General features: G+C 48.9%; 1 protein-coding gene across 1 annotated transcript; it reads right to left on the bottom strand.

The window, feature by feature from the left end:
• Window positions 1-5,944: 5,944 nt before the first annotated feature.
• On the bottom strand, window positions 5,945-9,157 carry LOC123450149 (the record flags this gene model as incomplete). Its single annotated transcript, XM_045127546.1, has 3 exons — window positions 5,945-6,900; window positions 7,177-7,426; window positions 7,541-9,157. Coding segments are annotated over 3 exons (2,823 nt in total), but the record flags the coding sequence as incomplete, so codon positions are not given.
• Between the last annotated feature and the right edge of the window lie 664 nt (window positions 9,158-9,821).

Consider the following 9,821-nt stretch of genomic DNA (forward strand, 5'->3'; position numbering starts at 1 on the left):
TGAACGAGATGGGGTATAAATAAATCACTTACAGAACGTAGCAACTGATGATAGATTTGTCGAGCTCGCGCAGATTGAAAAGCTGGAACAATTCACTCAGATGAATTTGTACATAGTAATATTTGAAGTGATGCTCATATCTAACTTCCGCATAAATATAATCTTTGGCGTTTTTATTTTTTATGTAACCCTTGTACCATTTCAGCAGACCTTTCATTTGTGGAGGTAGATCCTCTTCCTGCGCAGGCTCGACGAGAGGCCCATTCTTCACATATGTAATTACTACCTCCTTCACTGGCGCCTCATCAAGGCCTAACATTTCACGAAGAGTAATACCTAAGTTGGCCGCTTGTTCTCTGGCACTCGTTACAGTCAATCCATGTGCTGCCGCAGCTGCTATGATATCGGGGTCATCCGGACCGGCGGCTTTCACTATAAGCGGGGCAATCGATTGTTTACTTTGTTCCCCGAGCTGGGCAACTCGTTTCCCGCTTTTTTTACTTTCTAATTCCGTTTTCTCGGCCTCCTCCAAGGCTTTGTTCTCCTGGTTCTCCGCCCGCTCTTTCTTCTCCTTCAACATGAGTGCCTGCCTACGAAGTTCACGTGCATAGTCGTCAGGCAGATTCTTCGCGGCTTGGGACGGTGTGCTCAAAAATGACTTAGCCCACTTCTTTTGCTCATCAGAAAATACTAGCTTGGGCTCGGGCTCTCTTTTCTTCTTGCAGTCCGCCTTCCATTTCTCATGATCAGCAGCCGCCCTCGCGGCAGTTTCCTCGGCACTACGTTCCCAAGGCCTTGTGGGGAGAGGCTTCAGTGATGGCTCCGGTACCTTTGTGGTCTTAGGTACATAAGGGTCCGGGTTAATAATCCAGGACTGCTTCTGCTTCTTTGCCGGAGGTGGATTGGGGGGTGGCGTCTGATCACCCGCCGGACGAGGACTGGGGGGCGGCGTCTGATCACCCGCCGGACGTTGTGGACTGGGGGGCGTCGGCTGACGTGACGGAGGTGTAGGTGAACCGTCACCACCACCACCACCACCACCACCGCCACCGCCACCACCACCACCGTAGGGGGGTGGACTTGTTGTCCTTGGCGCCTCGCCTGGAAACTTGATAAACTTCTTTTGCCATAGAATGAAATGGCGCTTGACATCTCCAAGTCTTTTCTCCCCTTCAGGTGTAGCAATGTCAATCTCCAGGTCCTCAAACCCTTGGACTATGTCCTCCACCGTGACACGAGCATAGCCATCTTGAATGGGGTTGTTGTGGTGGAGTGCTCCAGGTAAACATGGTAAAGCACTGCCGATGGCTACCTTCATGGACATGTTCCCGATAGGATAATACAGATGACATTCTTTCATCTCCTTTATATCGTCCACGGGGTAGCGAGGAGGCTCCGGTGCAGTAATTTCGACCACCAGAGGCTCCGGTGCAGTAATTTCGATCGTCGGTGCATCTGCACCAGCTGGTGGGGCCTCCGTGGAAGCCACGCTGCTTCTCCGCTGCTGGCTTCCGAGATCCGCTGGATGATCTTCATGCTGCGCCCGAGCTACATCTCTTTCGGCTAATAGTACACTCACGGTTTTCTTCATCACATCCATTTCCGATGCCAACCGCGCCACAACATCTGCTTCCCGATCCATCTTTCTCTTACGGCTTCTGTAACCGTACGGGTCATCGTTCTGGGGGAACCCTATTTTCCACGGAATGTTCCCCATGCCTCGTACACGTCCTCCGTGTTCAGGATTCCCGAGGGCTTTTGTCAGCGCGTCGTTCTCTCTGTTGAACTTGATCTTCCCCTCTTGAGCATCCCTCATTGCGTCAATAAGGGCTTGGGTGGGTTTAATTAATTTGCCCCGGTAAACACACTCCCCTGTCTCCGGGTTCAGCGTTCCCCCATGCCCGTACCACCAGCTTTTGGCCCTTTGGTCCCATCCCTCCGTACCTGGACGGATTCCTCGCGCCCTCAGCTCGTTCTCCATCTTCTCCAACCTAGGCACCCAAATGCGATACCCTCCTGGCCCCATAATATGATTGTACTCCTTCTTAGCCGCATTTTCCTTATTTCTTTTCGATATTTGAATGAACTGCTCCGATTTCTTTTGCTTCACAAATTCTGGCCAATCATGTTTCAGTTTCTCATATTGTCCTTTGAAATCCGGAGTCTTGTTCTGCTTGACAAAGTCATGGGCTAGATTTTGCTTGAATTTCCGGAATGCGTCGGCCATCTTATGAAGAGCGAACTGTTTGACTAGCCTCCTCCTCTCCTTGTTTTCCTCAATCTTGTTACCCTCCTCATCGAATTTGTTGTATTCCGGAGGTAGAACGAAATGTTCCATAAGCTTCTTGAAGCAATCTTTTTTTGTTCTCTTATCGACAAAAGTGAAACCAGCATTTCGTGCCTTCTTTGGCTCATTCCACTCCTGGACGGTGATCGAGACGTTGTCTCTAACAACGGCTCCGCATTGGCTGACAAACTTGGTGGCGTTCTTGCGGGGCTCCAGCGGCCTGCCGGTTGCACTGTCGACAAGCTCGATGGTGCATGTTTCTCCTTGTTTCATCGTCTTGGTTGCGCCACGCTTTGACGACGTACTCGATTGTTTCGACGATCCGGCCGAGGGCTAAAATAAGAAAGAGAGTCGCGCACGTTAGTACACACATATTTATTCAAATCAGTTAGTTTGTATCACCAGAGGCTCAATGTATATATATACCTCGGCGCCGGAGGTGGTTGCTACTTCCATTTGAAGATCGTCGTTTATCGACGTTTGTTCGGCATCATCTTGCTGACGGCGCCCTTCATCTTCACCGTCAAGGTTCAGATAAGAAGAGATATCATCTTCTTGATCTTGTCCGGTCGGCACATATAGAATATCGCCGTTTATGATGCCGAACATATGTGCTTCACCGTCCGGATCATAGTTGTCCATAATCGGGTCAGCTCTATCGTCCGCCATTATGTCAGTCCTGAAAACATGTAGTAAAAACAAATTAATTAAGTGAAGAAGGGGTGCGGTGGCGGTGGCGGTGGCGAAAGGGCGGTGGCAAAAGGAGGGGGCGAGGAAGGGGTGGGAGAGGGTGTCCGGATCGTGAAGTTTGTATGCTTGCAATCTATAGAGGTTGTGCTTTTGATCTTTTGTTCGAGGGGTTGTTGTGGACTGTTCAAGGGACATCAAGAACAACCTACACCAACTCTTCTTCCTCTGCATCTCGAAGTTGGTAAAGATCCGATCTAACCTTATATGCATCTTCATAGTGATCCAGGACCTTGATCGTAGGGCTATTTTTCTTTTGTTTTCTACTGTATTTCAAAACAGTGACATCATGAGCAATTCTATGAGGCCAACCGCGACTAAAGCCCCTCACGTGCACCAGCTGGCCACCGAGCGCCCTGGCCCAGGCCTTTGGTCGCGGTTCGTCTGCCGAACCGCGACTAAAGAAATCATTAGTCGCGGTTCCTACAGTGTCGCGACTTATGGGCTGGACGGAAGCCTCTTTTTCTACCAGTGTGCATACATGTATCCCTATGAATGCACACAAGCACACTTTATCCCTATGAGCATCTTCGAGAAATTGGACCGGCATATCATTTTGAAATATACGAAGTCACCGTAGGCACCTCGTCATCGACGGGAACGTCTCCTCTCACTGAATGTGCATTGTCGGAAATTCTAAAACAAATTCAGAAACAAATGCAAGCACCAAAATTAAAACCCTAATGGGTTGGTGATACCACAACCCTCTAACCATCCAACCACAGGTTGGTTAACTTGCAACATAGATCTTGGGGATTTGAACCTAATGAGGTTTCCTAAACTATATATTCATTGTAAATGGGGCCTTTAGTGTTAAGTCCTTATGCCGCTGGCTGGAAAAATATATATTGATGGAGCTCACAAGAGATGCCAAGTGAAAAAAATTAGATTAAAGTCATTATCAGTAGCTCTCTTGATTGTTCCTTCAATATGATGTTGAAATTGTCTGCCATTTTGTTCATCGGTGGTCTTGTGGCCCTTGTATTTGTGGCTCGGTTTGTGTTGCTACTCTTGCCCCTCTTTTCCCTAGCAAGCTTTCTCATGGTTTTATGCTTTGGGGGAAATCCCAATTCCCTTCCTCTTGGGAAGAAATTTTTAACTAAGCTTTCTCATGGTTTTCTACAAAGTTATTGACAAAGATTAGTGTGGGGATAGAGACGGCCGGCGGCGAGGGCGAGGGGCGACGGCGGGCGACGGCGGGCGGCGTACGTGGGCAAGGGTGACGGCGGGCGGCGAGGGCGGCGTCGAGGGCGGCGTCGAGGGCGAGGGCGACGGCGGGCGACGGCGGGCGGCGTCGAGGGCAAGGGCGACGGCGGGCGGCGAGGGCGGCGTCGAGGGCGAGGGCGACGGCGGCAGGCCTTCGGCGCGCGCGGCAGAGAATCGGAGAAGACGGCGGCAGGCCCTTGTATTTATAACCCCCCCCCCCTTTAGTCGCGGTTGGGGAGGCGACCCGCGACTAAAGGTAACCTTTAGTCGCGGGTCGCCTCCCCAACCGCGACTAAAGGGTTTTTGGCGGGTTTTTGCGTTCCCGCGCCCCCCCCCCCCTTTAGTCGCGGTTGGGGAGGCGACCCGCGACTAAAGGTAACCTTTAGTCGCGGTTGGCTAAACCAACCGCGACTAAAGGGTTTTTTCGTTCCGGCGCGCAACGACCTTTAGTCGCGGTTGGTCTGGCCAACCGCGACTAAAGGTATTTTTCAAAATACTTTTCTTTTTCAATATCTTAAAAATACAAAGAATATATCAAAAAATTCAGAAAAATAAAACTAATTCAATTCAATATGTTAAAAACACAAAAATTATATCAAAAAATTAAGAAAAATAAAACTAATTCAATTCAAAATGTTAAAAATACAAATAATATATCAAAAAATTCAGAAAAATAACACTAATTCAATTCAAACGTCCTTATCCCACCGACAGTTTTCTTAGATGACACAAAAACCACATTTAGTCCCGGTTGCACCAACCAGCCGGGACTAAAGGTTAGATGACCAGCTCTGGATTCCTCTTCTTCCCGCCATTTCTTCCCTGTCTTCCCGCCTCTTTCTTCCCGCCACTTTCTTCCCGCCTCCTGTCTTCCCGCTCCCATTTTTCCCGCCATTTCTCACTACATATATGTAGCCCGGCTTGGCCAGCATTATCACATCTCTACAATCTCTCATCACTCTCTCATGGCTTCCACCGCACCCACTCTAACCTACCAGCAGGTGGAGGAGCTTTGCGCCTCGAACTACCCTTGTCCACCGGGCTACCGCGTCCCCACCGGCTGGAGCCTAAGCGCCGGCGGCGTGCCGGTCCCTCCCGTCCCTCAGGGTACTGCGCGCCGGGCGGCCATCACGAACCACTACTACCTCGACCTCACGTCGGAGCAGCGGATGAATCCCCGCTGGCATCCCGATAACCAGCATACTTGGGACGCCTTCTTCATCAATCGGCGTGAAAGGGCGCTCGCCAGGTATGAGGAGGACGGTCTGCCTCCTGGGAACTTCCACGAGGCCGACCGTCGGCTATGGTGGTACGGCCGGACTCTGCAGAGCGTCATGGACTACATCACGGCCGGCGATATCCCCCGCCTGCGCTACCCTCAGTTCGAGCCACGAGCGCCGCCCGACGACAGCGACGACAGCAGCGACGACGACGGCGGCAACTTAGAAGGCGACGACTACCAGTACAACGACGACAGCGGCTATGAAGACTACGAGTATGCATATTATACGCCTAGGCAGGAGTATGACTAAATCACTCCAAATTTCATGTATCATCAGTGGTATCTCGAATCATTCGAAAATGGACACCAAACACATCACGGGTAATATAATTCACATGATCCATTCAACAAAGTTTGGTACAATAAATTATTACACATCATTTCTTCCCTTGTGTCCCTGCTTGCTTACGATTGTGCCGTATCCATGGAGCATCCTCATCATTTAACTTAATGCTTGGGTCGGTGTTCACTTTGAAGGGCGGAATTTCAGCAAACATATTATAATCTTCTGACATGTCTGTCTTGTCCTCCACTCCCACGATGTTTCTTTTCCCTGAAAGAACAATGTGGCGCTTTGGATCATCGCATGATGTACTGATCGTTTTCTTATCTTTCCGTTTCCTCGGTTTGCTACTCATGTCCTTCACATAGAAAACCTGAGCGACATCTTTCGCTAGGACGAATGGTTCGTCAAGGTAACCAAGATTGTTGAAATCCACCATTGTCATTCCGTATTGCTGGTCCACCTTTACCCCACCTCCTGTTAGCTTGAACCATTTGCACCGGAACAAAGGGACCTTAAAGGAGGGTCCATAGTCAAGTTCCCATATCTCCTCTATGTAACCATAATATGTGACCTCTTGCCCATTCTCGGTTGCTGCATCAAAGCGGACACCACTGTTTTGGTTGGTGCTCTTTTTATCTTGGGCGATCGTGTAAAATGTATTCCCATTTATCTCGTACCCTTGGAAAGTCGTTATAGTCGAAGATGGTGTCTTGGCCAACATGTACAGCTGATCTACAACATCATTGTCATTCATTAAATGTTTTCTCAACCAACTGCCGAAAGTCTCCATGTGGGCCTTCCTAATCCAGGATTCAGGCTTCCCCGGGTTGTCCGAGCGTAAAATATTCTTGTGTTTCTCAAAGTACGGAGCCACCAAGCTGGAATTGGTCAGTACAGTGTGGTGTGCTTCAGTCAGAGAATGGCCGTCCATACATATCGTTGATTTCCTTCCGATCGTGCCTTTTCCACTTAGTCTCCCCTCGTGCCGCGATCGAGGAAGACCAATCGGCTTAAGGTCAGGAACAAAGTCAACACAAAACTCAATTACCTCCTCATTTCCATAGCCCTTGGCGATGCTTCCTTCTGGCCTAGCACGGTTACGAACATATTTCTTTAATACTCCCATGAACCTCTCGAAGGGGAACATATTGTGTAGAAATACAGGACCGAGAACGAAAATCTCTTCGACTAGGTGAACCAGGAGGTGCGTCATAATATTGAAGAAGGATGGCGGGAACACCAGCTCGAAACTGACAAGACATTGGATCACATCGTTCTGTAACCGTGGTAGAACTTCTGGATTGATTACCTTCTGAGAGATTGCATTGAGGAATGCACATAGCTTCACAATGGCTACTCGAACATTTTGCGGCAGGAGCCCCCTCAAAGCAATCGGAAGCAATTGCGTCATAATCACGTGGCAGTCGTGAGACTTCAGGTTTTGGAACTTTTTCTCCGCCATGTTTATTATTCCCTTTATATTGGACGAGAATCCAGACGGGACCTTCATACTGCTCAGGCATTCAAAAAAGATGACCTTCTCTTCTTTGGTCAGAGCGTAGCTGGCACGACCTTGAAACCATTCCGGATGCCGGTCATCAGGGTCTTTCAAACGTTGCTGGTCCTGCCGTGCTTCCTTTGTATCATTTGTCTTCCCATACACGCCCAAGAAGCTTAGGAGGTTCACGCAAATATTCTTCGTAACGTGCATCACGTCGATTGCAGAGCGGACTTCTAGGACTTTCCAATATTCTAGCTCCCAGAATATAGATTTCTTCTTCCACATGGCTGCGTGCCCGTCAGCTCCCTTCGGAACTGATTGTCCGCCAGGACCCTTTCCAAAGATGACTTTCAAATCCTTGACCATATCAAATACCTCAGCACCAGTGCGTTCCGCAGGCTTCGGCCGGTGATCTGCCTTGCCGTTGTAATGCTTGCCTTTCTTTCTTACTGGATGAATTTTCGGAAGAAATCGACGATGCCCAAGGTACACGTTCTTCTTACAATTTGGCAAATGTACACTTTCAGTCTCATGTAAGCAGTGCGTGCATGCATTGTATCCCTTATTTGACAGTCCCGAAAGGTTACTAAGAGCAGGCCAATCGTTGATGGTTACGAAAAGCAACGCTCGTAGGTCAAATTCCTCTTCTTTGTGCTCATCCCACACACGGACACCAGGTCTGCCCCACAGCTGTAAAAGTTCATCAACTAATGGCCTTAGGTACACATCGATGTCGTTGCCGGGTTGCTTCGGACCTTGGATGAGCACTGGCATCATAATGAACTTCCGCTTCATGCACAACCAAGGAGGAAGGTTGTAGATGCATAGAGTCACGGGCCAGGTGCTATGGCTGGAGCTCTGCTCGCCAAAAGGATTCATGCCATCTGTACTTAGACCAAATCTTATGTTCCTTGCGTCAGCTGCAAAATCTTTGAACTCTCTGTCGATCTTTCTCCATTGCGTTCCATCTGCGGTGTGTCTCAACTCCCCGTCCGACTTACGGTCCTCTTTGTGCCATCGCAACAACTTGGCATGCTCTTTGTTCCTGAACAAACGTTTCAACCATGGTATTATAGGAGCATACCACATCACCTTGGCGGGAACCCTCTTCCTGGGTTTCTCGCCCTCAACATCGTCACCAGGGTCATCGCCTCTGATCTTATAACGCAATGCAGTGCATACCGGGCATTCATTCAAATTCTCGTATTCACCGCGGTAGAGGATGCAGTCGTTGATGCATGCATGTATCTTCAGAACCTCTAAACCTAGAGGGCATACAACCTTCTTTGCTTCGTACGTACTGGCGGGCAACTCGTTATTCTTTGGAAACATATTCTTCAACATTTTCAGCAAGTTTTCAAATGCCGAGTCAGCTACACCTGCCTGTGCCTTCCATTTCAGCAAATCCAGTGTGCAGCCCAGCTTTTTCAGACCATCATCGCATCCGGGGTACAACGACTTTCTGTGATCCTCTAACATGCGATCCAAATTCTCCCTCTCCTTTTCAGTTTCGCAGCGTCTCCGTGCATCAGCAATGGTCCGACCAAGATCATCAACGGTCTCATCACGTGCCTCTTCTTCACCTTCACCTTCCCCTTCACCTTCCCCTTCACCTTCAGCATCCTCCATGAAAGTATCACCGAAATGAGCAAGATAGCTTTCATCCATGAAATCATCCCCTTCTTCATCTTCTTCCATTATAACCCCTCTTTCTCCATGCTTGGTCCAACAATTATAGCTTGGCATGAAACCGTGCCGAAGCAGGTGCAGGTGAACTTCTCTTGAGGAAGAGTAACCCTTCTGATTCTTACAGTCAACACATGGACAGATAACAAAACCCTTCTGCTTGTTCGCATTAGGTACTACGAGGAAATCTTTCAAACCCGTAGTGAACTCGCGGGAGAGTCGGTTACCGTACATCCATTGCCGATTCATCTGCATTATTATAATATAAAATATATAATTAACCATCATGCATTTGTTAAACTAACTAGCTATAAACAATAGAAATTAAACAATGAACAACACACATGCATATATATTTTATCAATGACACACATGCATGAAAGGTTCAAGTTGCTAACCGCGATCGAGGAGGAAAAAATAAATGAGGAACCTCAAGTGTGGCTCCAACACTTCATATCATGTTTGTTTCACGCTCTTGGGGCATTTCATCAAACACCTTGTGTGCATAAGAGGAACCAAAAGCAAACCTACACCCCCTTGTGAAGCTTGTGAAGAGAAGTGGCACCAAATGGCTAAGTGAGTGTGCTGAACTGGTATCTATAGGGGAGGAGATTTAGTCGCGGTTGGCATGGCAAACCGCGACTAAAGGCCTTTGGGCACCTTTAGTCGCGGTTGGCCTGGCCAACCGCGACTAAAGCCCCTCACGTGCACCAGCTGGCCACCGAGCGCCCTGGCCCAGGCCTTTGGTCGCGGTTCGTCTGTCGAACCGCGACTAAAGAAATCATTAGTCGCGGTTCCTACAGTGTCGCGACTTATGGGCTGGACG

Source organism: Hordeum vulgare, chromosome 4H (assembly GCF_904849725.1).
Source record: "Hordeum vulgare subsp. vulgare chromosome 4H, MorexV3_pseudomolecules_assembly, whole genome shotgun sequence".
In the NCBI taxonomy this organism is placed as follows: domain Eukaryota; kingdom Viridiplantae; phylum Streptophyta; class Magnoliopsida; order Poales; family Poaceae; genus Hordeum; species Hordeum vulgare.